The sequence below is a fragment of the Hirundo rustica genome, chromosome 27, assembly GCF_015227805.2.
Source record: "Hirundo rustica isolate bHirRus1 chromosome 27, bHirRus1.pri.v3, whole genome shotgun sequence".
NCBI classification, from domain to species: Eukaryota; Metazoa; Chordata; class Aves; order Passeriformes; family Hirundinidae; genus Hirundo; species Hirundo rustica.
In genome coordinates, this window is record NC_053476.1 from 1,343,798 (window position 1) to 1,370,261 (window position 26,464).

At 60.3% G+C, this 26,464-nt stretch overlaps 2 protein-coding genes across 3 annotated transcripts in view; one reads left to right on the forward strand and one right to left on the reverse strand.

Annotated features, from left to right (window-relative positions):
* On the forward strand, window positions 1-11,757 carry PLCD3 (phospholipase C delta 3). Of its 2 annotated transcripts, XM_040087035.2 has the most exons (16): window positions 1-176; window positions 2,885-3,046; window positions 4,147-4,375; window positions 4,462-4,591; window positions 5,033-5,258; window positions 6,060-6,261; window positions 6,340-6,484; window positions 6,873-7,025; window positions 7,101-7,253; window positions 7,424-7,459; window positions 8,036-8,195; window positions 8,992-9,108; window positions 9,193-9,341; window positions 9,817-9,952; window positions 10,940-11,089; window positions 11,170-11,757. In XM_040087035.2, exons 1-16 carry the CDS (start codon window positions 80-82, stop codon window positions 11,256-11,258), a joined length of 2,334 nt encoding a protein of 777 aa, XP_039942969.1. In that variant the 5' UTR covers window positions 1-79; the 3' UTR covers window positions 11,259-11,757. The 2 variants fall into 2 exon arrangements, with proteins under 2 accessions (XP_039942969.1, XP_039942970.2); XM_040087036.2 differs by lacking the exons at window positions 1-176; window positions 2,885-3,046; window positions 4,147-4,375 and having other exon boundaries at window positions 4,468-4,591; window positions 7,104-7,253.
* Window positions 11,730-26,464, reverse strand: part of NMT1 (N-myristoyltransferase 1) — an 18,483-nt gene continuing 3,748 nt past the window's right edge. Inside the window, exons 2-12 of the mRNA XM_040087037.1 lie at window positions 23,976-24,090; window positions 22,632-22,776; window positions 20,378-20,496; window positions 19,795-19,886; window positions 19,089-19,205; window positions 18,183-18,353; window positions 17,732-17,840; window positions 16,543-16,713; window positions 16,146-16,313; window positions 15,070-15,207; window positions 11,730-13,257 (exon numbers count right to left, since the gene is read on the reverse strand). Coding sequence (XP_039942971.1) covers window positions 13,237-13,257; window positions 15,070-15,207; window positions 16,146-16,313; window positions 16,543-16,713; window positions 17,732-17,840; window positions 18,183-18,353; window positions 19,089-19,205; window positions 19,795-19,886; window positions 20,378-20,496; window positions 22,632-22,776; window positions 23,976-24,090 — 1,366 coding nt within the window. The 3' untranslated portion in view covers window positions 11,730-13,236. The remainder of the gene's footprint in view (window positions 13,258-15,069; window positions 15,208-16,145; window positions 16,314-16,542; window positions 16,714-17,731; window positions 17,841-18,182; window positions 18,354-19,088; window positions 19,206-19,794; window positions 19,887-20,377; window positions 20,497-22,631; window positions 22,777-23,975; window positions 24,091-26,464) is intronic.

Sequence of the window (26,464 nt, forward strand, 5' to 3'; positions counted from 1 at the left end):
AGCACAAACACCCGGGGCACCGGGAGCACCGGAGTGCCGGGAACACCGCGGGTACCGGCGGTACCGGGGGTCCCGCGTCATGATCTGCGGCAGGAGAGCGCGTCCCGAGCAGCTCCGCGCACCGGCAGACGGTGCCGGGGGCTCCCGCCGGCCCGGGAGGGCTCTGAAGAAAATGGGTGAGTTCGGGGGGAAGCGGGCAGAAACTCCGTCAGGGCCGTGCCGGAGGGGTCCGAGGGGATCTCCGCGGCTGGAAGGGTCCCCGAAGCGGGTGGGGACACTTGCGGCAGGGACAGGTCCCCATGGCAGGGTGGGGGCCCCCGTGGCAGAGATGGGTCCCAGGGACTGAAGGGTCCCAGATGTGTCACAGGGTTGAAGGGTAGGGAGGGTCCCCCAGGTGGGCGGGATCCCCCACACAGGGAAGGGAGTGGGAGGGGTCCCCAAGGCCACCCCAAAACAGCTGCGCATTGCCCCGGCCCTTGGGGTACAGCGGGGTCAGGGTTTGGCCACATCACAGGTGACACGAGCCCCCTCCCTCAGGGTGCCCCCAAGGCTCAGGTCCTGCTCCCCGGGACCCTCCCCAACACCCTGCCTCAGTTTCCCCACGCAGGGGTGCTGCCCTGGCACAGGGGGCACCTGGGGTTCACTGGCCCAGGCAGGGGCAGCGGGTGCCCGGTGAGGTCAGGGCGTGTCCCTGGGAGCGGCCAGCCTGGTGCGCAGCGGGAGCAGTGGGAAGGGCCGGGTCTGGCCTCGTGCCCCACGGCTTTGGACACGGGGCCGTGTGTCCGTCCATGTCTGTGTGTCCGTGTGTCCCTGTGTCCGTGTGTCCTTGCATCCGTCTGTCCCTCTATATCCATACATCCGTGTGTCCATCCGGCACCTGTGTGTCCACGCGTCCCTCGGCTGTGCCTTGGAGCACCCAGCACGTGTCTGGCTGTCCATGCATCCCAATGCTTGTGTCCACCTGTCCCTGTGTCCTGGCAGCAGTGCATCCCTGCACCCGTGTCCCCATGCATCCCTGCACCCGTGTCCCCATGCATCCCTGCACCCGTGTCCCCATGCATCCCTGCACCCGTGTATCCATGCATCCCTGCATCCGTGTATCCATGCATCCCTGCACCCGTGTCCCCATGCATCCCTGCACCCATGTATTCATGCATCCCTGCACCCGTGTCCCCATGCATCCCTGCACCCGTGTATCCATGCATCCCTGCATCCGTGTATCCATGCATCCCTGCACCCGTGTCCCCATGCATCCCTGCACCCATGTCCCCATGCACCCCTGCACCCATGTCCCCATGCACCCCTGCACCCGTGTCCCCATGCACCCCTGCACCCATGTATCCATGCATCCCTGCACCCGTGTATCCATGCATCCCTGCATCCGTGTATCCATGCATCCCTGCACCCGTGTCCCCATGCATCCCTGCACCCGTGTCCCCATGCATCCCTGCATCCGTGTATCCATGCATCCCTGCACCCGTGTCCCCATGCATCCCTGCACCCGTGTCCCCATGCATCCCTGCACCCATGTCCCCGTGCATCCCTGCACCTGTGTCCCCATGCATCCCTGCACCCATGTCCCCATGCATCCATGTCTCGGTGCATCCCTGTGTGCACGTGCCCCTGTGACTCCACGTGACCGAGATCTGCATCCATGCATCCATGCATCCATGCACCCGTGCACCTGTGCATCCACCTCCCTGCATGTCCGTGTGTCCATCTGTCCTTGCATCAGCCGTGTATCCGTACACCCCTGCATCTCTACATCCGTGCATCCATGTGTCCTCGTGCCCATGCACCCACACGCCTGTGCCCATGGATCTGCCCTTCCACGTGTCCATCCCTGTGCCCATGGATCTGCCCTTCCAAGTGTCCATCCCTGTGCCCGTGGACCTGTGTCCATGTGTCCATCCATCCCTGCATCCCTGTGCAGCCACGTGTCCACACCTGCCCTCCATCCACCTCGGGCAGGATGTGACCGTGCAGGAGGTGCTGGCAGCCGCTGGCTGCATCCCCGAGGCCACGGCTGGCTCAGGATGTCCCTGGGAGCTCCAAAATCACCCTTTCTCAGCCCAGGAGTAGAATCTCCATCCAGAGCAGGATGTGGCCACCGGGGTTGTTAGGAATGACTGCCAAAACAAAAAAGGGAGGAAATAACCACTCCATGAATAGATGGAAAAGTCCTGGCTGAGGCTTGGGCCCGCGAGTCCCTCGAGTCCCCCCCGTCATTGTTCCCATTGAGCTCCGCTGCTGGCACCGTCCTGGCACTCTCCATGCAGGATCCAGGCGGCTTTGCTGGGATTTAGCAGCTGGGCTGTGCCACTGCTGTGTCTTGTCCTGTCCCCCCTGAGCAGCCACACTGCTCCAAGGGGCCCAAGGGCAGTGGCTTGTCCTGTCTGTCCTCTTCTGCCTGTCCTGTCCCATTCCAACCCATTCCTGTCCCATCCCACCCCATCCCATCCCATCCCACCCCATCCCATCCCATCCCATCCCATCCCATGGATCCCATCCCACCCCATCCCATCCCATCCCACCCCACCCCATCCCACCCCATCCATCCCATCCCATCCCATCCCATCCCATCCCATCCCATCCCATCCCATCCCATCCCATCCCATCCCATCCCATCCCATCCCATCCCATCCCATCCCATCCCACCCCATCCCACCCCACCCCATCCCATCCCATCCCATCCCATCCCATCCCATCCCATCCCATCCCATCCCATTATCCCATCCCATCCCATCCCATCCCATCCCATCCAGATGTGCACACCGATGTGCACCAAGCCCCCACTCGCAGCCCGAACCCCCAGTACCCCCTCAGCCCCGGCAGTGCCCCCGTGCCCCCAGAGCCCCCGGTAGCCCAGGGCTGGTCCCCGCAGGGCTGACGGAGGACGAGGACATCCAGAGGATGCTCCGGGGGTCCCTGCTCTGGAAGGTCAAGGCCAAGGGGGGCTCCAGGGAGCGGCTGTTCCGCCTGCAGGAGGACGGCGTCACCGTCTGCTTCGAGGGACGCTTCGGGCGCGCCCGCTCCCCCCAGAGCTGTGAGTGCTGCCACTGTCCCATGGGGGCTCGGGGGCACCGGGCACGCCCTGCACTGCCATGAGCTGCAGGGAGGGCCAGGACCTGGGCGGTGCCCCCAAACCCACCCCTAGACCCCCACCAAGGACATGGAGCCTTACCCAGACCCCCAGCTGGGACCTGCATCCCAATCCAGGACCTAGTCCACAGCCTTGGAGTCCCACACAGAATCCAGACACTGCGTGAGACCCAGACCCCAGTCCAGGACCCAGACCCTACCCCAGGACCTGGACCCTCACCCAGGACCCAGATCCATTCCCAGCATCCAAAACCCCACCTGGAGCCCTCCCTTGGACTCTGACCGCAGCCCAGTTCTCAGAACCCCACACAAGAGCTGGATCCCCACCCAGGACCCAGACCCCAGCCCAGGACCCAAATCCCCCAGTGTCCCCCGCTCTGGGACATGGAACTCCACAATCCAGACCCCACCCAGACCTCCACCTGTGACCCTGGGATGCAGATCCCTTCGTGGAACCCCACCTGTGACCTGGACCCCAGATCCCCAGCCGGGACCCAGACATCCCCCAGCACCCTGACCCCAATCCAGGACCTGCACCCCAAGCCCGGGATCCACACCCTCGCCTGAGATTTGAATCCAATCCAGAACATGCTCCACGCTGTGGCTGCCAGCGCCTTCCAGCACTTCCCAGTGCTCCCAGTACACCCCATGCGGAGCTGTAAGAGCCCCCACCCTTCCCCAGGGTCAGCACAAGGTCCCGTCTCCATCCCGGCCAGACTCTGCCCCCCTCCCCGGCGTCACCCGTCTCTTTCCACCCTCTCATCTGGGATGGGTGCCTGGAGCTGGCACCGCTGCCAGGCGGCTCCATCCCCTGCCAGCGCCCCCGTCCCCATCCCCGCGGGGACAGCGGCTCCTGTCTCGCCTGGGATTAGCGGGTAAAGCCCGGCCGCGGCAGCGACGGGAGCCAAGCGCCGTCCCTGGGGCGCCGCGGGGACGCGCGGGTGTCCATCAGCAGCCAGGGTGTCTTGCAGGATGCTGGCGGGTGGGTGACCCGCCGGGGGAGCGCGTCCATCGTCCCTCCGCACCCCGCGCGTGTCCCCGCAGTCTCGGTGGCGCACATCGAGCGGGTGCGCGAGGGTCGCCGGTCCGAGGGGCTGCGCAAGCACGGGGCCGCCTTCCCCGAGCGCCACTGCTTCACGCTCGCCTTCAAGGGCCGCCGCAAGAACCTCGACCTGGCCGCCCGAGGAGAGGAGGACGCCCGGCACTGGGTGCAGGGGCTCACCAAGCTGATGGGGCGGCTGCAGGCCATGAGCCAGATGGAGAAGCTCGACCAGTATCCTTTGAGGGAGCTCTGGGGGCTTGGGGACAGGGTGGGGACAGCTGTGAGTGACGCCGGGTGGTTTCCTTATCCCGGTGCGGTTGGATCCACGGGGTCCTGCAGAGAGCAGACAGGAACAAGGACAACAAGATGTCCTTCCGGGAGGTGAAGAGCATGCTGAGGATGCTCAACATCGACATGGACGATGGCTACGCCTCCAAGCTCTTCAAGGTACCCGTCCTGCGCTGTCACCGCCCGCCCCAGCACGGAGAGGTGACAAACTCCTCACCAGAGCCACCCGCTGCCACCAGTGGTCAGGTCCCACCAGGAGCACGTGGTGGAGAGGGGTGAGGTGGGGTGAGCTGTCCCAGCCGCTGTTCCGTGTGTCCCCAAGGTGGGACATTTCTCCCCCGTGGAGAGCTGTCCCTCTGGGCATCTCCCAAGGTCCCTCTCCACCTAGGGAAACTGAGGCACAGAGCTGTGCTCTGCTCCATCCCGGAGTAGGGGGTCAGAAGGTTCTGGATGGGGGAACAGAGGGGACAGCAGCTGAGCCCCCCAAACTCATCCCACGCGCACTGCCAGCTCCAGGGGACAGGCAGAACACGGCAGGGGGTGGCTGTGCCCCGTCCACACCCGGAGGGGACAGTCCCCGAGGTTGGGCTGTCCCACCAGGAGTGTGACCGCTCGGGCAACGAGCGGCTGGAGGGCCGGGAGCTGGAGGAGTTCTGCCGGCGGCTGCTGCGGCGGCCCGAGCTGGAGGAGCTTTTCGGGCGCTACTCGGGCGAGGACCGGGTGCTGTCGGCCGAGGAGCTGCAGGATTTCCTGAGGGATCAGGGCGAGGACTCCAGCCTGCGCCAGGCCCGCACCATCATCCGCACCTACGAGCTCAACGAGAAGGGTAGGGCTGAGGGGGTGGGACAATGGGATAATGATAACGGGGTGGCGCCGCCGGGGCCACGGGAGGTCAGGGATGTAGGGGTGGGGCTCTGATTGGTGGCATCACCCCCCAAATGGGGATGGGCTCCTCCAAGGCTTCTTTTACTGCCCTGGTGTCCGTTCAAGGGTGTCCCCAGTGTCAGCCATCCAACACAGGGCCTGGTGGATGTGACACCCTGGGGACAGGGGATGTCAAGGTGCGGATGGACAGCAGGTGGACTTGGGTGTCTCATGGGTGATGCGATGCCAGCTCTGGTATGAATGTGACACTGCTGAGGGGCTTCTGTCTTCCTGAGGTCCCACCATGGCAGGTCCAGGGTGAACAAAGCTCTAGGAGGACAGGGGACATCATGGTAGGGGTGAAGGACCTCCATGTCACAGCAGCACCCTTAAGGTAGATGTGACACTGGGAGGATGGGGGACATCAGATGGGACACAAAGGGGACCTCCCCTGGGTGCCACAGTTCCAGGTCTGGGTGACATGGCACTGGGAGGACAGAGGGCATCAGGGTGGGGACAGGGAACCTCCACGCCTCATGGGTGTCACCATGCCACCTCCAGAGAGAATGTGGCACCAGCAGGATGAGTGACATCAGGATGGAGATGGGACACTTGAGGGAACTTACGTGTCCCCTGGGTACCACAGTGCCAGGTCAGGGGTGAAGATGGCACCACCGGCACCTCCAAGTGGGGAAAGTCCCCAGGGTGCCACGCTGCCAGCACCATGCCAGCCCTCTGTGACACCTGCCCCCGTGTCCCGCAGCCAAGCGGCAGGACCTGATGATGCTGGACGGCTTCATGATGTACCTGCTGTCGGCTGCCGGTGACATCCTCAACCAGGAGCACACCAAGGTGCACCAGGACATGAGCCAGCCCCTGAGCCACTACTTCATCTCCTCCTCCCACAACACCTACCTGACCCGCAACCAGATCGGCGGCACCAGCAGCACCGAAGCCTATGTCAGGTGGGCGTCCCTGGTCCCGGGGAGCCCCGGGAGGTCCCAAGGGTGACAGGGACTCAGCAGGTGCCGGTGTGGTGGCAGGGCGCTGAGGGCAGGGTGCCGCTGTGTGGAGCTGGACTGCTGGGAGGGCTCGGACGGGGAACCTGTCGTCTACCACGGCCATACCCTCACCTCCAAAATCCTCTTCCGCGACGTCATCGAGAGCATCCGCGACTCCGCCTTCGAGGTGAGGCCGGGGCCGGCAGCCCTGGGGGTGCTGGGTGCTGGGTGTGGGGTGCTGGGTGTGGGGTGTGGGTGCTGGGTGCCAGATGTGGGGTGCTGAGTGCCGGCTGTGGGGTGCTGAGTACTGGGTGCCTGGTGCTGAGTGCCGGGTGTGGGTGCTGGATGCAGGTTGTGGGGTGCTGGGTGCCCAGTGGCTGGTGCCAGGTGTGGGGTGCTGGGTGCTGGATGCCAGGTGTGGGGTGCTGGGTGCCGGGTGTGGGATGCTGGGTGTGGGTGCTGGGTGCTGGTTGTGGGGTGCTGGATGCTGGGTGTGGGTGCTGGGTGCCCGGTGTGGGATGCTGGGTGCTCGGTGCCAGGTGCCAGGTCTGAGGGCTGCCCATCCCCATGCCCAGAAATCCCCCTACCCCGTCATCCTGTCCCTGGAGAACCACTGCGGGCTGGAGCAGCAGGCCACCATGGCCCGGCACATGAAGGCCATCCTGGGGGACAGGCTGCTGACACAGCCCCTGCAGGGGCAGGACCCCCACCACCTCCCCTCACCGGAGGTAAGGCCACCTGCACGCCCACCTCAGTGTCCCCATGTCCCCTCCGAGCCCTGAGCTTGGACCTGCCTCCTGTAGCAGCTGAAAGAAAAGATCCTGGTGAAGGGCAAGAAGCTGCCAGAGCTGTGGCAGGAGCCCCAGGGCATCACCTCCCTTCTGGACCCTGAGGAGGAGGAAGAGGAAGAGGAGGAAGAAGAGGAGGAGAAGGTGCAGGAGAGAAGCCCCCGGCGGGTAAGAGGCTTCCCCAGGGACGAGGTTCCGGGTGACCATGGCATCCTGGCACTCCTGATGGATCAGAGCATCCTGGTGCTGCCAGGGGCCCACGGCATCCCAGCACTGTCCCAGCTGAGCGCTGCCAGCTCTGCCAGCCCCCTCTGCAGCTCTGCTCTCTCCCCTTTCAGTCGCTGCAGTCGCTGCAGGAGATCAAACCTCTGCAGGTGGGTCATGGCATGGAGCTGGGGGTGCTGACAGAGCGGCTGCTGTGGGGGCACTGAGTGGCCTGGAAGAGGGGACGGAGCTTGGGGACCCCTCAGCTGTGCTCCCTCCTCCTGTTGGGCTGGGTGGCCTGTTTCTGGGGTTTCCAGCACTTTGATTTCTCAAGTTCTCCGTCGTGCTGGGCCTCCATCACATCCAGGATGACCTGTTGGGGTCTGCATCACTTTGGGATCTCTGTCACCTGAAGTATTCCATCATCTCAGGGTGCCCATCACCTCAGGTTCTCCAGCACTTCGGGGTCTCCCTCATCTTGGGGTCTCTAACATCTTGGGCTGTCCATCCCCTTGGGCTCTCCATGACTTCAGGTTCTCAGCCCGCTTGGGTTCCCCATCAGCCCGTGGTCCATCGTTCCATCGCCTCAGGTTCTGCACCACCCTGGGGTCTCCACTGCAGCAGGATCTCCGTGGCTTTGGGGGTCTCAGCATTCAGCTCTAGCAGGGGAGGGGGTCTGTAGACCCTTGGGCTGGCGGGTGACCACTGGGGCCAGGTTGCCCCTGACACCACGGTGGCTCCCGCAGGCCAAGGACGCGTCACAGGTGTCCCCGGAGCTGTCGGCCTTGGTGGTGTACTGCCAGGCTGTCCCCTTCCCCGGGCTGGCACAGGCCCTGCGCCACCCCCAGCCCTGCCACATGTCCTCCTTCAGCGAGAGGAAGGCACGGAAGCTCATCAAGGAGGCAGGTGAGGGCCACCAGATGGGGACAGGGATGGGGACAGGGATGGGGACAGGGATGGGGACAGGGATGGGGACAGGGTGGGTCCATCCTCCTGAGTCACTGATAGAGGATGGGCTGAGAATGATGGGCTCTGTGCCCAGGGTGGCTCCATGGGTGCTAGTCAGGGTCACAGCGGCCTCACCCAGGCTGCCCTGGATGGGTGAGGCTGGGATCTGCTGGCAGGGCCTGGGGCCAGAGGCCGGGGTTGGGGTCACACGACCAGGATCAAGGTCTGGGATCAGGGTTTAGGATCTGGCATCTAGGTCCAGGGCCTGGGAATAAGGTCTGGGTCAGAGTCCAGGGACTGAGGTCTGGGGTCAACAGATGGGGGTCAGGGTCAGATTGTGAAGTCAGGGCCTGAGATTAAGATCTAAGTCTGTGTTCAGGGGTCCAGGGTCAGTGTCTGGGGGCAGGGTCAGTGTCTGGAGTCAAGGATTAGGATCTGGATTGGGCTTGGAGGTTTTGGTTTGGAGTCTGAGGTCCAGGGATCAGGGTCATGATCTGGGGTCAGGGTCTGGGTTCCATGGTCAAGGTCCAGGGTCAGCAGTCTAAAGTCAATGTGTGGAGTCAAGATCAGGATTTGGGGTCAGAGGTTTGGGGTCTGAACCCCAGAGTCTGGTTTCAGGGCCTGGGTCACATTCCAGGCTCAGGCCCACCCAGCTGGGCAGGCTCTGTCCGTGTCCCTGAGCCCGTCACCCGCTGTCAGGGCCCCCCAGCAGCACTGGGGGTGCAGTGGCCCCGCTGAGCCGTGTCCCCCCCAGGCCCGGCGCTGGTGCGGTACAACGCCCGCCAGCTCAGCCGCGTGTACCCGCTGGGGCTCAAGATGAACTCCGCCAACTACAACCCCCAGGAGATGTGGAACGCTGGCTGCCAGCTGGGTGAGACCCCCGGGCCCCCCCTGACCTGGCACCCATCCCCGGAGCCGTCGCCCCCCCTGACACCCCGTCCTGCCGTCCCCACAGTCGCCCTCAACTTCCAGACGCCGGGGTACGAGATGGATCTGAACGCCGGGCGCTTCCTGCCCAACGGGCGCTGCGGTTACGTCCTGAAGCCCCTCTGCCTGCGCAGCCCCCCCAGGGAGGGCTCCCGGCGCCTGGCGCTGCACATCAGGGTGAGGACACGCCAGGAGCTGTCCCCAGGCCCGGGTGGGTGCCACCTGTGTCCCTGCTGGAGCACATCCATGATGTTACAGTGCCCGGCCAGGTGCCACCTGCATCTTTTCCCCGGTGACACCGACCCTGCTCCCAGCCAGGTGCCACCCAACATCTTCTGGGTGACACCAACCCCGTGTCCAGCCCGGTGCCACTCACACACCTTCTCCTGGGTGTCACCAACCTCTCTTTTGCTGGGGACACTCACCCTCCCCACATCTGTCTCTGCTCCTGGGTGACACCAACCCTGTCCCCAAATCCAGCCGGTGTCAGCCACTGGGTGGCATCAGCCACCTCCCTCCTTTACACCGTGTCCCCAAGGCCAGCCAAGTGCCACCCACTCACGTCCCTTCTCCTGGGGGCACCAATCCTTTCCCCACGCCCCTGGGCCCCCCGTGGTCCCTGTCCCCTGGTTGCCAGCTCCCTGTGCCACAGGTGATCACAGCACAGCAGCTGCCCAAGCTCAACAGGGACAAGGGCAGCTCCATCGTGGATCCCTTCGTGCGCGTGGAGATCCACGGGGTCCCGGCCGACTGCGCCAAGCAACAAACCCACCACAAGCTCAACAACGGTGAGTGCTGGCACCTGGGCACCTCCGGGGACACCTGGACCCATGGGGACACCCCAGGGCACCCCAGGGACATCCAATTATCCATTACCCCTCACAGCCCTATTACTCCCCGAATCCCAGGAATGCCCAAGGACAACCTGGTCCCCAGGGTCCCTTGGAGCACCCTGATCCCTGCAGACACCCCTAGGAACCTGATCTCCAGGGGTGCTCCAGGACACCCCGACCCCAGGGTTCCTCTGCACACCCAGGGAGACCCCAGGGCACCCTGATCCAGGGATGCCTTGATGCCAGGGGCACCCTGAGGGACAGTGCCCTGGGTACCCGGAGCCCAGCACTCCCAGCCTCTTGAACCAGTGCCCAGGACACCCCAGTCCCCTCTGTGCACCACAGTGCCCCTCCCCAGCACGGCCAGATCCCAGGTCCATCATGTCCCAGTTCTTCCCAGTGCTGCTCCCTTACAGCCTCCAATACACCCAGCCCAAGCCCAGTGTGATGCCCGTTCTCCCCAGTAACCACAGCCCCAGTATGACCCCCCTTCCCCCAGTATCCCCCACCACAGCCCCAGTGTTACCCCCATTCTCCCAGCATGGTCCAGCCCAGCTCCAACATAACCTCCACCCTCCAGTCTATCCCATCAGAGTCCCAGTATGATCCCATCCCTCCAGTATACTCCACCACTGTACAACCCCCATTCTCCCAGTATAGCCCAGTCCAGCCCCCTTTTCCCCAGTACAGCCCATCATGGCTCCAGTGTGACCCCTGTTCCCCCAGTATGACCCACCACAGCCCCAGTACCGCCCCTTTTCCCCAGTACAGCCCATCGTGGCCTCAGCATCGCCCCAGTCCCCACATCCCCGGGCGCAGGACGGCAGCCCAGCCGGGGCAGGGGCGGTGCACGGGGGGTCCTGCTGGTCCCTGCGGGGCACCGGGTGGCCCTGGCGGCCGCGGTGTCCCCGGTGGCCACACCCACCCCCGCCGGTGCCGCAGGTTTCAACCCGCGCTGGGAGGAGACGCTGCGGTTCCAGGTGCGGGTGCCCGAGCTGGCCCTGGTGCGCTTCGTGGTGGAGGACTACGACAGCACCTCCTGCAACGACTTCGTGGGGCAGTTCACGCTGCCCCTGCCCAGCATGCGCCAAGGTGGGTGCAGCTGCCACCCCGCTGCCCTCCGGGGGTGGGGACAGCCCCCTGCCACCCGCTGAGCCGCCGTCTGTCCCCAGGGTACCGCCACATCCACCTGCTCTCCAAGGACGGGGCAGCCCTGTCCCCCGCCACGCTCTTCGTGCACGTTCGATGCAAGAGCCTGTGAGGCGCCCACAGGAGGACATCCCTGTGTCCCCGGGGTGCCCATGGGAGGGACATCGTGGCTCCGTGTGGGGGACAACAGGCTCCTCCCTGGGTGGGGACAGTCCGGGGACACCGCTCCCCTGTCTGTGCTGACAGAGGGGTGGGGGCTGCCCTCCCTGCTCCCCAGTGCCACCCCATCCGCTGGTGCCCTGCTCCTCCCCTCCTTGAGGGACAGAGGTGCGGTGACAACCGGGATGGGGTGATTGGGCCACTGACAGCCCAGCACAGCCGCACAGGGGTGACACGGGGGACAGCAATCGCCGAATTCTCACCGGTCCTGGCCACGCTTGATCCCAGCCCCTCTCTTGGGGTGCAAGGATGATGCCATCACCCCGGAGTCCCTGAGGGGACCCTGCCACCACACACTCCACTGGGGACACATTCCCAACCTCTGCTCTGGCACCAGTGACAGTCACAGATGCACACCCCGGGATCAAGCCAGTCGAATAAAAGTTTTATTTTAACAGAGCCTGTCCCAGTGTCCCCGCCACCCTCCGGGGCCCATCGTGGGTGGATCAGGGCTGAGCCCACCCCCAAATCAGCGGTGCCCTGGAGAGCTGCCAAGCACCCATGGGTGCTGAACCCGTGGAAGCTGGGGGGATTCATTGCTGCAGCCCTCAAACCTGCCATGGGGACAGGGGGAGGGTCCCATGGGGTGTCCCCCACCCACACCCGGCCTCCCCTAGCCCAGGACAGCAGGGACACAGGAGGGGACAGAGAGGTACTTGCATAGGTGACACCGGATGGCACTGCCAGGGGGGATGTGATGGGCTCCTGGTCCCCACCGAGGCCCCACAGGTCCAGGCTGGGGTGGGCACAGGCGCTCAGGGTCCGTGGTGCCACGGGGTGTGACAGGGACACGCAGGGACAGGGAGGCATGAGAGTGCATAGACGGGGTCTTGGCCTTGGTGTGCAGCTTTGGAAACCTTTGGCTGGGCGGGCAGGAGCATCTCGGAGCTCTGGGTGGACAAGGTTCACACACGGCAGGAGGCTGTCCGGGCACTCCTTTCCCAAAAGATCTCGATGGATGAAGGTTTTCCATGGAAACGTTTCCCTTCTCTCGGCGGATCCCACGGCACGAGGTGACTCTGGGAGGCACCGGGGGCTGGGGAGGCTGAAGCTCCGGGGCGATGCCGCGGGCATGGATCCGTATTTCCGTGCTTCCAGAGAAGAGCAGCTGAGCAGAGAGGCCGGAGGCGTGGCACTGGAGCATCCCCCGGTGCCCACAGCCCTGTGGGGGAGGCTGAGGGGAAGGAGCCCCAGGAGTCTCAGCAGAGCGGGGTGTGCCGGACACGCTCCGGAGCCGAATCCCCCCTGGATCTTCAGGCGCTGCTGCCCCTCGGTTCAGCGTCCAGCAGGAAGGGTTGGAGTCTCCGTGGCTGGGCAGGAGATGGGACAAGGCCTCGCTTGCACAAATAGCCCTTTGGAAGGAATCTCGACGTGCTCCCGAGCCCCAGGGGGGCACCCTGTTTAATGGAGCCAGGAGCAAACCGGGGGCAAAGAGCCGAGCAGGGGGAGCCTGAAGCACCCTCGGGGCAGGCAGGAGGGTTTGGCCAGCAGCCACCACGTCCCGGTGCTCCACAGCATCAACCTCAGCCGTCCCCACGGAGAAAAGTCCCGGTCGAGCAGCCCAGTGATGACCTTCAGCAGCCGAATGCGACTCAACGGCAGTTGGGAACAGCAAAGATTTAAAATATATATAATATATACTTTTATTATTCACCCGTTAAATCCATTATATGCCAATCATGATCTAGTTTCAGCAGTTACATTTCCTCGCTCATGTCTTTACCAGGATGCAGTTAAATCAAACCAGGAGACGGCTGATGGCAGCGGGGGCGGCGGCTCCGGTCCCCGCTCCCGGCGTGGCTTTGGCAGAAAGGATGAGGGCAGCACCTCCGCAGGCCCGGCTCCTCCACGCTCTCCTGGCAAGGGCTCCCTTACTGCAGCACCAATCCAACCTGGGAGCAATGCAAACAGGGGTCAGGAGTGTCCTCTGCTCCCTTCCCGGCTCGGCGTGGACACAGCTGGGAGCGCTCGGAGCTGTCTGTGTCTCCCCACAGGTTTTGGGGTATCTGAGAGCAGCAAAGCCCTGGGTCTATGCCTGAATGGGCACACGGGCCCTGCCCAGCTCTGACCTGGGGAGGTGACCAATGTTTGGGGTGTGACAAGCCCCGCCACACTGTGAGACAGCCTTGATTCATGAGCCAAGGATGTTTCTCAGCTCATGATGAGTAGAGGGATAGAACACCTCTCCTACGGGTTGGGGTTGTTTAGCCTGGAGAAGGCTGCAGGGAGGTCTCAGAGCCCCTTCCAGGGCCAAAAGGGGCTCCAAGAGGGACTCTGGGCAAGGGCCTGGAGTGACAGGACACAGGGAATGGCTTCCCACTGCCAGAGGGCAGGGATGGATGGGAGATTGGGCAGGAATTGCTCCCTGTGAGCATGGGGAGGCCCTGGCACAGGGTGCCCAGAGCAGCTGTGGCTGCCCCTGGATCCCTGGCAGTGCCCAAGGCCAGGCTGGACACTGGGGCTTGGAGCCACCTGGGACAGCGGAGGGTGTCCCTGCCTGTGACACGGACAGAACAAGGTCCTCTTTTAAGGCCCCTTCCAACCCAAACCACTCCACGATCCTGCGACTTGGGAGAAGCCGCTCACCAGGAGCCTGGTCCCTGGACACGTCCCTGTGCAGGCAGCTGGCACTGCTGGGGACTCTCCAGGACGTGCTGGTGGCTGCTCATGTGTTCTGACCCAGGGGCCCCAGAGGCAGCCCCACCACAGGGAACATTCCCAGCACCAGGCTCTCCCAAGCCCAGCTCTCCCAGTGAAAGAGGAGATCTCTGCCAGTGAAAGAAGGGATTGCTGACACCTCCTGGGCCTTCCTGGAGGCTCAGCAGGCGAGTGAGGCTGCTTTAGGGCACAGGGCTTGTGCCCAGAGTCAAACCTGGCTTCACACCAGGGAACCAAAGCCCAGTGACTGCCATCAAGGCATTAATTAGCTGGGCATATTCTGGTTCTGAAGCACCATCTGTGGCTGTGGACAGGTGCTGAATCCATCTCTGGCAAGGAAGGACAGCAGCAACCAGGTGCTGCCTCAGAACGGCCCAGGGCAGGCAGATGGGGCTGCAGCTCAGCTCTGGGAGCAGGTCACTGGGGAACAGGCTGCTGGCCCTGGGGACAAATGACATCCTGGGATCCCCCTTTGTCACAGGTCCTGCTCCAGCCTGTCTCTTCTCCCCAGAGGGGTGGCTGCTCCCACTCCACCGGGACACACTGACAGCCAGGACTGTGTAGTGACACCCTGCTCCCACTCCACCAGGACACACTGACAGCCAGGACTGCGCAGTGACACCCAGCTCCCACTCCACCAGGACACACTGACAGCCAGGACTGTGCAGTGACACCCAGCTCCCACTCCACCAGGACACACTGACAGCCAGGACTGTGCAGTGACACCCAGCTCCTGCGTGGGATCGCAGGCGACTGTCACAAGCCCCGGTGTCACTTCTGTCACCCTGCAGCCCTCTGCTGTCTCCTCTGTGCTCAGCCTCCTTCCTCAGAGGGAAGGGGTTGGTGGGAGGGGAAGGACTGAACCTGCACCAGCCCAGGAATAAAACCAGCTTTGGAAGATGAGTGTGGAGGGATTTTCCACAGGGATTCAGCCATCACCCTGTGACACTGCAAGGACACGGCTGGGCTGCAGTGCTGAGGTGTGGGTGACAGCCAAGCCACGTCCCCAGGGCTGTGGGGACGAGACCCCTGCTGACAGCACTGACCTTCTCTGGTGCCATGCTGGGACACTTCCAATTGTACAGGTAATACTGCAGGTTCCCGTCCCCAATCCCAAACTTCAGCTTCTCCAGGAAGGTTTTGTTTTCCATGAGATCCAGTGCATTGAAGACGTCAAATCCTTTCTGCACAGGGAGACATGAAGCCATCAGTTCCTGCTTTTGTGCTGGGGAGTTCCTCCCACCTGTGAGCAGCCTGGCCCCCTTTCCTGCCCAGCTTTGAGGCCCAGAAAAATGGAAGAGCTCAGCCTTGGTGTCCTCACCCTCAACCCAACCACAACAGGACTGTTTGCTGTAGGACATGAGTAACCCCGAGCTCAGCTCACCACAAGCTGCAAGGTTCAAGGTACCCCTGCATCCCTCTCCTGGGCTGGCAGATCCTTTTGGATTTGCATTTCTGTAGTCCTGGGAACAAGCCCTTCCCACAAACCCGAGGGTGGGCAGCCTGCAGCGAGCTGCCCAGCGAGTTTCCTGCTGAGCTGCTGTGAGCTGCCCAGTGTCCCACAGTGCCAGCCCATCCCTGCCTCCCTCACCTGCTGGAACCCTGACACTTTCCGGCTTTCTGCGCTAACAGGCACTGGCCTTCAAGAGAGCACTACATTTGACCTGAGGCCATGGAACAGGCTTCCAAAATTGAGTGATATGGCTGTGTAGTTTGGATAGAAGTGTGTAATATCACAGGGTAGAAAACTCAAGAGTTCAAGGCTTTAATATATTTAGGGCGTAGGCTGAAGTTCTTCTTTCTCCTTCTTCTTCCTGGGTTTGGGTGGTATATTATAAATGGGTAGAAAAATCTGCATTGAGGACCATGGGTGGTCGGTTATTGGGTTAAAAATAAAAATAACCTAGGTGTCATTTCATAATTGGACAACTTGTGCTTAAAAGACCTTGGAAGGAGTTAAGAGATAGAGTCATTTTTCACTCTGTTAGCTAGAACTCACAGCTTGTGAGACTGTACTATAGATAAGAATTAATAAACACCCGAGTCCGAATATGAACTGCATCTCCCAAGCATTTAATCCCAGCTCAAAGACAGGAAAAGGAGATAAAAACCCCACGCTCACCGACTTGGCGAGGATGAGCGCGTCACTCATGAGGTCGATGAGAGGTGTCTTGGTGTGAACGTTGTAGAAGGAGTAAGCAGCTTTCAGGCTCTTGTGAGTCGGGTGGTTCATGATGGTGGAGGGCAGCGTGTAAAAGCTCAGGAAGTCTGTCACCTCTCCAGAGGCACTCTGCAAGGCAGAAGTGACACCACGACATGTCAGGCTGCGATAAAGCCTTAGAGGGGCTCTCCCAGTTGGAGTAATGGCTGCAGGGAGACTCAGGGTCCAGGATGGAGGCACAATCCTCCAGCAAATTCCCATCCTGGAGGGGCATGGAGCTCCTCCCTGATCGCCCCCACAGCTCCAGCAGAGGCAAAAGCCCAGGAGAACGTCCCTCCCATCCTGCTCCTGCCCTCACCTCTACCACGAAGGTGTCGATGATGTTCTCCTGAGGCACGAACCAGTGCTCCACCTCCTCTCGGCTCATCACGGGTGTCAGGTGGAACTGCTTCAGGTACTCGGTCAAGAGCTTGTGCACAGCAGAGATGTCCTTGTGCTCCATGGGCCGCAAGCCGGGAGTCTTGGGAGTCTGCAGAAAGTGGGACAAGTGGTTTCATGGCTTGCACAGTGGTTTTCATCACCCAAGGGCTCTCCAACGAGCAGCACAGAGACACTCTTTGCTTACATCAGCTCGTTTTCACCCCCCAGCCCTGCGGGCCCAGCAGAGGATGGATGGGATCGGCTGTGACACCGATGGCAAAGATCACAGAGAGCACAGCATGTCCCCAGTCCCCAAGTGCCAGGTTAGGTCCCACTGGAAGTGGTCTCCTACACCCTAACGATACAAACTCTGCTTCCCTCCAGGTTCCTGCTCCCATTCAGAGCGGGCACAGGCTGGGAGCTGTGTCCCAGGCTCCACAAGATGTTATTCCCACTTGGCCTCAATTACTAATCTAGGGTTGGGATGGCTCAGCAAGCCCAGATCTGCTCTGGGGCTGAGTTTCTGTGCAAAAACCAGTAGCTCCAGCCCAGCAACTGCAGCCTGTGTGGCTGTGGGAGGCAGGAGCTGGGAGCTGCCCAGCATGAAAGCAGCATTTTCCACCCCAAAGGGGGCAGCTCTGGCTGACAGAAAGGAGCCAACAAGCTTGGGGAGGGTGGTGGCAATTTTAATGCAGTTTGTTTGTTTGCTTCTCTTCCATCTCCAGCTGGGCAACTCCCCCAGCAGGACAACTGCAGTGCCAGAACTGATCAGTGTGACTGAAGAGTGAGGGACTAACCCGATCCAAGGTCACACCGAGGCTGTGTTTGGACAGATGAAGGCTGTCACATCTGCCTGCTCGTTTTACCAGCACGACAGGCTATGACTCACCAGCAAACAAAAGCTCACAGGGTCCTCTAACTGCAAGAACTTGCCCTTAAAATGCAGGTACCCAGGCAAAAAATACATAAAGATTAAATAAAGCACAACTGCTTGACAGAGTCATTTACTACGTGGAACAAACCCTGGGTTCTCCAGGCAGAGGACTTGACCTCCACCAGGATGTTTGTGCCTCTCCCCTTGCCCAGAGCGGAGCAGCTCCTGAGCTCTGCTCCCGGCTGGCACCCACCTCGGGCAGCCGGTAAAGCTTCGTGGTACGTTGCATAGTCATGTTCCTGCTCAGGTGGGAAAATTTGACCTCGATGAGTTTCCGAGGATTCAGGGAGCGGTGCCAATACCTGCGGAAACACACTGGCAGTGGGAGACTCGTTCTGGGGCAGCGGGGCGGCTGCAGGGCCACGAGGTTCCCGTGGCTGCCAGCGAGAACATCGGGCCAGCAGCTCCCCACAGAGAGAAACACGGCTCTGAAGTGCCTGTGCTGCCAAAGCCTCAGCTCCCGTGTTGCATGAGCAGCTTTAGCAAAGCCACTGCACTTAATCCTGGAAGGACAGCGTGGGAGAAGAGCCTGGGCTGGGATCTCTCCTGCGCCGGGGAACCCCACACACTCTACTGGCCACAGAGGGGACCACGGGAAGGGAAGGTCTGCAGACAGAAATCTTGGCAGAGCCACCGACACTCACCTGCAAGTCCCCACAGGCTTTGGCAGCACCACTCCCGCAGTGTAAACAGCCTGGAAGATTCCCTCTAGATGCACCCTCCGCGTGATCTCACGGATCAGAACCGGAGCCACCCGCTTGGAGCGCAGCTTTTTGTGGACACACAGGAAGTTTATCTCCACCATCTTCTTCTCTCTTGGGGAGGAAACAATGCAGAGCATGAGGCTTGACTCTCCTGACCTGGGAGGATCAGACCAACACCCTGGGCAATCGACCTCCAAACCCCTTCAAGAGAATGAGGAGTCAACACCTCAGGGAAGGGGCAGGGGCTGGGTTTGGAGAACCCTCCCTTAAGCTGTTACCCAGGGATTCCCAGGGAAAATGGTCTGAATCTGTGTCAGGGGAGGGTCAGCTTGCATATGAGGGAAAGGTTCTTGCCCCAGAGGGTGGCTGGGCACTGTCCAGGGAACCTCCTGCCCAGAGAATGGTCACAGCCCCAAGGCTGCCAGAGCTCCAGAAGAGTTTGGACAATGTTCCCAAGGCACAGGGTGGATTGTTGGGCTGCCCTGTGCAGGGCTAGGACCTGGACTGGATGATACTTGGCGATCCCTTTCCAGCTCAGGTTATTCTACGTTGCCACATCTCCATTTAGCCCTGGGAGACTTCTGCAAGCCAGAGCTCTGAGTTAACCTACCTCGTTGAGAAAAACAGCCTTCACAATGGTTAACTACAAGATGTCCCTGCTCAGAACCTCCCTGCCAACCCTTAAATATCCCCCATCTTCCCCTCCAAGCAGGAAAACATCTGCAAAGCTGAAGGGTGCAGGTCTGGCTGTGGGCTGGGGAGGAAAATGCAGCCAGACCCCCTCAGCACTCCCACAAAGCCCCAGGTGCCAGCAAGGGGCAGGATGAGAAATGCAGCAGCACTCACGTGTCGTAGATGTGGATGGTGGCTGGAATCGCGCTGATAAATCCCACCAGCTTCTTGCTGGAGACCACTCGGACCCCACAGTGCCACTGGGGCAGCCAGCCTGGAGGACGCAGTGCCCTGGGGAGGGGACACTCCTCAGCAGTCACCTCCCACCCAAGGTCCCTGCTGTCCCCGCTCCTGCCTCCCACCCCGCCCTGGGACACCCTGAGTCCTGCAAGAGGATGAGAGAGTGACAGTGATGTGACAAGGACTGTTGGGATCCAGGGCAATGCCTGCACCCCACAGCCAGTCTGCACTAGGGACACAGGAGGAAATCTCTGTTCCTCAAATCAGGGACACCCTGAGGAAACAGCAGCTCTGCTGCAACAGGACTCCAAGGGTAACTGCTGGCAGCTGCCTGCATCCCACAGCTCCAGCACCGGGGAATTCCTCAGCTACTAGGATTTTCACAAACACTTAAGGGATCAAACCAAAGAGGAAAAAAGTCCACTTTTAAGCTCCCATATCTTGAAGGAGCCAGAGGCAGGCAGGGCTGGGTGGCAGCGCCTCTCCCCATGTCCCTGGGACACTGTACACAGTGACAGATGGGGAAGGGACATTTCAGCAAGAAGGGAGGTGGGATAAGCAAAGGCAGCTGCAGCCTTGTCACCGGGATCAGGCCTGTCAGCATCCCCCACCCCTGCTCTGCACCGCTGGTGCCACTCACCACAGCAGGAACTCGGGCGAGTAATCGAACCGGAACATGTTGTCATCGTCCTCCACGTAGTTCTCGTTGAGCAGAGTGTAGAGCTCCTTCAGCTGCAGCAGCACAGAGCACAGAGGTTAAGGAGGTTACTCAGCTATCAGCTGCCCCCACACAGGACCCTGAACACTCCATGTGTGGCCACAGCACTGGGGCACCATGTGCAGCCATGCCTCTGCTCCGGGGTCCTGGACCAGTGCCACACAGAGCAGGGGCAGCAGCAGGACACAGGGGAGCCCAGTGTCATCTTCCAGGGAGGGGGGTCACGCTCTAGAGGGTCTTCCTACAGGAGAACTCCAGGTTTCAGGCATCCTTACCTCTCCTTGAACAAACCAGGCCAAGCTGCCCAGTGTGGGATGGGTAAAAGGGAACTGCAGTGGGGGGAGTCAGACCCACCCAAACCCAAGGAGATGGTGTGACAGGGCCAGAGGGTCACCTACTGTGGGGAAGGACATCATTCCATCCCCAAAACCACCTGCAAGAGCCCAAGCACTGAACTGCCAACCAAGCCACTCCAACACGCGCGCGCTGAGCTGCCTGTACTCACCACACCTCGATCCCCCAGGTCCAGGGCATCCCAGGTGAAGCCCTGGGGCAGGGTGTACGGCTCCTGGCGGATATTGTCCTTGTCCGGCTCCACCGGGCCGTGGGTGTTCACCACCTCTCCTGTAAGACAGAGCAGGGAGCCTTGAAGAACTTCTCTACTGTGTGAGGCCAAGTCTCCACAGCACCTCAGTCTGGGGTCCAACGTGCCTCATGTCTCCCAGCCCCACAGTGGCAGACAGGGATTGTCACTCCACCCACCCAGTTTGGGATATGACAATGGGCAGAGAGTCAAAACTCCTTCCAGGGCAATGCTGCAGCCCACTGGGTGACCAAACACGGGCACAGCTACATCCTCCAGCTCCACACGTGATGCCTGATCCTTCCCCATCCCCACAGCCCCAGCCTGGGCCAGCACTTTCCCGTGAGCCCCTCCATGGGACGGTGATCTCCTGCCAGCTCTGGCCACTGCCACTTGGCAAGTGTCAGGGTTTCCTGCCCACTGTGCCTACAGAAGAGCTGCAGTGAACAACACAACTTTTGTTGTAAAACCACTGACTCCTTGAGGCCCTGATTCAGCCAGGAGGTGTCAGCTTGAGCTCTGGCTTTCTTGGGGATGTCGGTCCAGCAGCATCACTTCAGTGCTGCCAAGAAAAGCAAGTTGTGCTAAATAGGAATTCCTTTAAAAAGGCATTGAAAAGGTTTCCAAGCAATGGGGAGGTGATGAAAGCCAGGAGCAAAACCTTCCCCCTTCACACCCACCCCAGGCAGCTTCCAGAAACGCTCACCCCTGGCTGCCCTCTCTGTTTTGAGGAGGTGCTGAACTGTTTTGAGATCTGGCCCCAAAAATCCCACAGCACTTCTGTTATCCAGCCCTAAATAGCCCAGTGTCCATAATGCCGGGTGCCAGAGCACACCAGGAGTGCTGGGACACGGCGAGTGGCCGGCAGCCAGGCACAGCCACCACCCTGGTGTTGGGAGGAACGAGCTGCTTTGTGCCTCCCACTCCCCAGGAGACACCTTCCACCCTTTCCCCAGGGTTTTCCCAAGCAGAAATGATGTTTCCCATGTCCAGCATCCTTGGAATAAAGGGCAAATGCAAGACCAGGCTCTGCTGTCTCACATGACCATGTGCCACCTCACTGTGATCTTCCCAACTACAAGCTGAGATTGCTGCTCCCAGCAAAGTTTCTGAGACCCAAAAAGGCCTCAGAGTGGTGCGAACATGGAATGGGAATCAAACACTGCATCTGCAGCAAAAGGGACACAAACTCATGAAGGGAAACAACGAAGACAGGAAATTTGAAGCCATGACAAGTTTTGGATAAATCTAGAAACTGCGGGCTTGGACTCACTCTCTAGTTCCCTTGAGCTCTAGGGGATGCAGATGAGGAGAGACTAAAGTAAAGTTATCTCAGACACCCCAACCAGCCTGGGAATGAGTGCTCTGCAGCCAGGCAGCTCTCCTGGCACACCTGCTGAGAGCTCCTGCCGTGGTGTCAGCGGCAGATCACTGGAGGAAGAGGCAGGGCTGGAGCAAGGACCAGAGCTGGGAAGCACCACTGAGATGTTCAGAGGGAAGAGGGGACCACGAGATGGGGCTCCCCCATCCTGAGATGCTCATGGCAGCGTGGGTGGAGATGGTTGATGTTTGTGCTTTCCCTCTCCCGACTCAGCTGCAGCTCCTGCCCGTGCCAGAGAGGGGTGTGAGCTCAGCAGAGAAAGGAGGTGCCAGATCTAAATTTCCCACAGCAGCTCAGCACTGGACCTGCTTCCCACAGCTGCTCCCAGCCCCATTTGGGCCTGACTCACCCCGAGTTTCCTTCCCCACCACGATCTCTGTCTGGGAGGCTTCAGCCTCCAGGAAGGGGAGAGCTGGACAGGGAGTGGCAACACCACTCACAGGGAGTGGCAACACCACACACGAACCTTGGGTCCAGAGAGCTGGGGAGACCCAACTCCAGGGCTAAGGACTGGGACTAAGGGATGCACAAATGCAGGAGGCATCAGGTCAGATGTCTGAAGTGGTTCCTTGTCTCTCTGTCCCCCTGGAGCTCTTCAGACCCTCCCCATCCACGTAGCCCCCATTGCTGAATGGTGGAGAAGTGGTTTGGGTGCCTTTGAAGCCCAGGCCAGGCAGGGACTCACTTGGTGGCCATGGATCAGCATCTCCAGGCTTCTCTGAGGGCTTCCTGGAGCAGCCTGGGGAGCACAAGGCCTCCCCCAGGGCCCCCAGGACGCCGAGGGGCTGCACGTACCGAGCTTGGGCACTGGCTGTGTGTCCCAGAACTGGTAGCTCCTCTTGCTGGCTTCCTCCATGGTTTTGGCAGGGCCCTGACCTACGGAGAAGAGCTCGATGGCTTTTTGAATCTCCTGGATCCTCTCAGCAGGTAAAGAGTTCACCTGAGGGTAGAAAAGGAGGGTGGAAAGACAAAATGAGTAAGCTGAGCCACCAGATCTCAATGTGGGATCCTCCAGGGGAATTGATCCTGTCGTGGGGTGCTGCCAGGAAAGGGAGAGCAGGCAGGAACCTCCCTTCCCATCCTCAACCCTTGATAGGATGGATGAACCCTTTCACCAGCCACCTGCCACTCACCTAGATCTGGTTTCTAGGCACTCCTAGGGACAAAGGGGATGGAAGAATTTTCTGAAAATGCTTTAAGTTTCAGGTAAGTGGGTGCTGTGCGCCCCAGGAGCAAACCTCCCCACCTGACACCCTGCAGAGACAGATGGATCAACCCACACCCAGTACTGGGATTCCTTCAGTGGCTTTTCTCTCTCATTGGAGAGCTGTATCCTGTAGCCACAAACTGCAGCTTCCACAGGAGTGCCTGGACACCAGGGACTGGGACAAGGCAGAGAGGTTGAGTCAAGATGGAAGACACTTTCATCCTCCTCTTCCTCAGGGTGGAGGGCTCTGCACTGAATTCCCAACCCCAGCTCCTCTCTGATCCCTGAGGAATTTAGTTTGAAAAACACAAAGCCCCATTTTAAAGCTCTGCACAGTCAGATGGACAAAATATTCAAAATATTTGGATGGGAACTGGGCATCAGACAGAGAACAGCCTCTGCTGAAGTGTGTCCTCTGCCAGAGGGGACAAGAGGGCCAGGAGGGTCACATCCTGCGTGTCCCATGCTGCTTCCCCAGTCACTGGCTGCTGGAGAGGATCAGGCAAATCCCAGAGGGCTCAGATAGATCCTGCTCTCCCCAGATGCTGTTCTTGTGATCAAGCGAAAGATCAACACCAGCAGATGTCACCGCCGTGCTGCTGCTCAGGACTCAGAGCTGGCAGGTGGCAGCTCCTGCCTGGACAGGCAGCTGGTGTCTGGGAAGAACAACTTGGAGGCGCCAGTGTGACCCTGGAACTGGCTGGGATATCCAGCCAAGGACTGCATTATCCGCAGAGCGCTCTGCAAACGCTTTCTGCACCAACAGGGGTTCCCACACATGGAGCCACACTAGGAAATCATTCTAAATCTGAAGTTTTTTGAGCAATCAGCTGCCTAAAACCAGGGCTGAGAACTCTCCAGTAACACCGGAGGGGTTTGGGATGGGGCTGGCTGTTGTGGGGGAGCCAGGATTCCGGGAAGGGGCTGGTCACCTTCACTGGCTGGTCCTGAGCCTGGTCGGGCTGGTCTCCTCCTCCTTTCTCTTTCTTCCGTTTGGGTTTCTTTTTCTTCTTTTTGGCTCCGCTGTCATTTGCTGGACTCAGGCCCCTGAGGAACAAAAGCAACATCACTGGAGCCTTGGGTTTTCCTTTTGGGAGAATATTTGTCTGGTTTCTGAGGCACTCGAAAGAAAATGCAGGCTCCCTGCCGAGCCCAAGTCTCCGGGAAAGGGGAATACTCCACGCACGGAGGGTGCAGCCAAGCGCCCACCCCACGGCACAGAAGTCCCTGTGAGCTCCCAAAAAGAGACCAGCCCCAAACCTCCCAGCCCACAGGTTTGCTGGGCAGTGGGGACTGTGCCCTGTGCTGCAGGTGACATCCCCACTGTGACACCCTCCGCTCTGCCAGCCGTGCCCAGATCCACCCTGTGCAGTGGTGGGATGCCCAGCTTCGGCTTTTTCCTCTTCTCCAGGCCCAAGGGGAGATGTGGAAGCAGCAAACACTGGTGCAGCCCCAGGGATAAGGCCCCACAGCAGGTCCAGGAACCACAGAGGTCGCTGGCCAAGGACACTGTGCCAAGAGTCACCTCAGCTGCAGAGGTGATGCTCTAGGGAGATGAGGCTGTTTATTGGAAAATGTTTAATTGTTATGCTGGAGCTGGAAAATTGAGAGTGAGGAGAAAAATCTCTGGGAGTGCAGGGTGGGAAATGCCAGGGCACAGCTCCTCCTTCCATGGGTGCGGGGCAGCCCTGGACATCCAGATCATGATCATCCCCAAACAGCTGCTGGTGTGAAACCTCACTGAGCCTGGTCTTTGTTCCAGCAGCATCCTGATGCCAAAACACAGGAGAGGAGTCTGCTCCCAGCATGGCAGATGGGATCTCATGATGACCTCGTGATCCTGCACGGGCACGGGATGACCTGACACAGGACAGGCAATGTTATGGGGGAGCTGGGAGCTGGCTACAGCCTCCAAGACTGTCAGGGTTCAGGGGGAAATTCCATCCTGGAGAGGCTGGAGCAGGTCTGAGCAGAGGGATGAGAGGGGAAAGGCAGGGATACAGGGCCAGGAGAGCTCTGCCAGCACATGAGGGGTCTCCTGCAAAGCAAGCTGGGGTCAGCGGGTGCCAGCACTTGGCTCAGCTCTGTCCTGTCCCTCAGTGCTGTCCAGCAGGGTCAGGATACAGCCAGAGCATTTGTGCTCTACAACAGAGGTGTCCCCTTCCTTGCACCCCAAAACAACTCTCACAGCAGGGACAACCCCACAGATCTGACCTGCCCAGAGGCACCAGCCTGCAACCTCCCCACAAAAGCACTGCTCACCTCTGAGCAGTTTAATGTCTCTACCAAACACAAGATAGTGGTGAAGAGGGTGGAGCAGGAAAAAAAAGAAGAAACGTGCTGGAAAATATGCTGGAGCAGCATCCAACTATTTATTTCAGCAAGGCCAGAACAAGGAGGAGCTGGGCGGAGAATAGAGCTGAAGAAATGGAAGGTGTCCCTGCCCAGGGCAGGGGGTGGAACTGGATAATCTTCACGGTCCTTTCCAACCCAACCACTCAATGCAATCCCTAGGCTGAGCAGCGAGGTTATGAAACTAGGGAAAAGTGGATGGAGAATTTTTTTGAGGGATGAAGCTGGGAGATGCCTGTGGGTGTAGCATAGAAATCCAACGTGATGGGCTGCACTGCCCTGTGGAGCAGAGGAGGATGGTTTGCAGGACACAGAGATGCTGGGCTGGGGAAGCTCTTCCTCTGGGTAAAACCTGAACAGCAGCAGAGACTCTGCAGACAGCACATGCTGGGGAAAAGGATTCTCATCTACCAGCAGAGCCTGTGTGGAACACCAGGACACGGGAAGCATTCCTGGTGTGGGAACAGCAGCGGTTCAGGGCAAGCTGCTCCACAAAAAGGGGGTGAAGAGAATCCCCCACCTCTTCTCCAGAAGAGCATGAAGAGGAGCAGGAGCAAAGCCACAGCTCTGAGGACCAGCAGCTCCAAGGACCAGCATCCCACGGAGCCGCTGAACTGTCCCTGGGGGGAATCTCACCTTCCCTCCCACTGCCAGGAAAGGGCTTTGCCTCCCCCTGGGAGATGCTTCTTGGACATGACAGCAGCAGCAATCCCAGCACAGCGCTGCTGACACCACTATTGATTTTAGTGACAAATGTGTGATGGCTTTTTTAACTCTCTGGGGAGGAGCACGGGCAGATCCTGGCCACACTGAAGTCCTGGGATGAGCAAAGCCACCTTGGAGCTGCAATAAACACATCCAAACCGTTTCCTATCAATTTGAACACCCCACACTGACAGCACCAAGAGAATTCCTGAGCACACCTCAAGGACTGACACTGGAAGTTGCCCCTTCCAAAGGGGACACACTCATGTTCCCAGCTCACCTGCACATTGGGATGCTGCAGGTGTCAGTTGTAACAGACAAAATGCTCCCCTCACACTGTCGGCATCGCTCTGCTTCATAAATC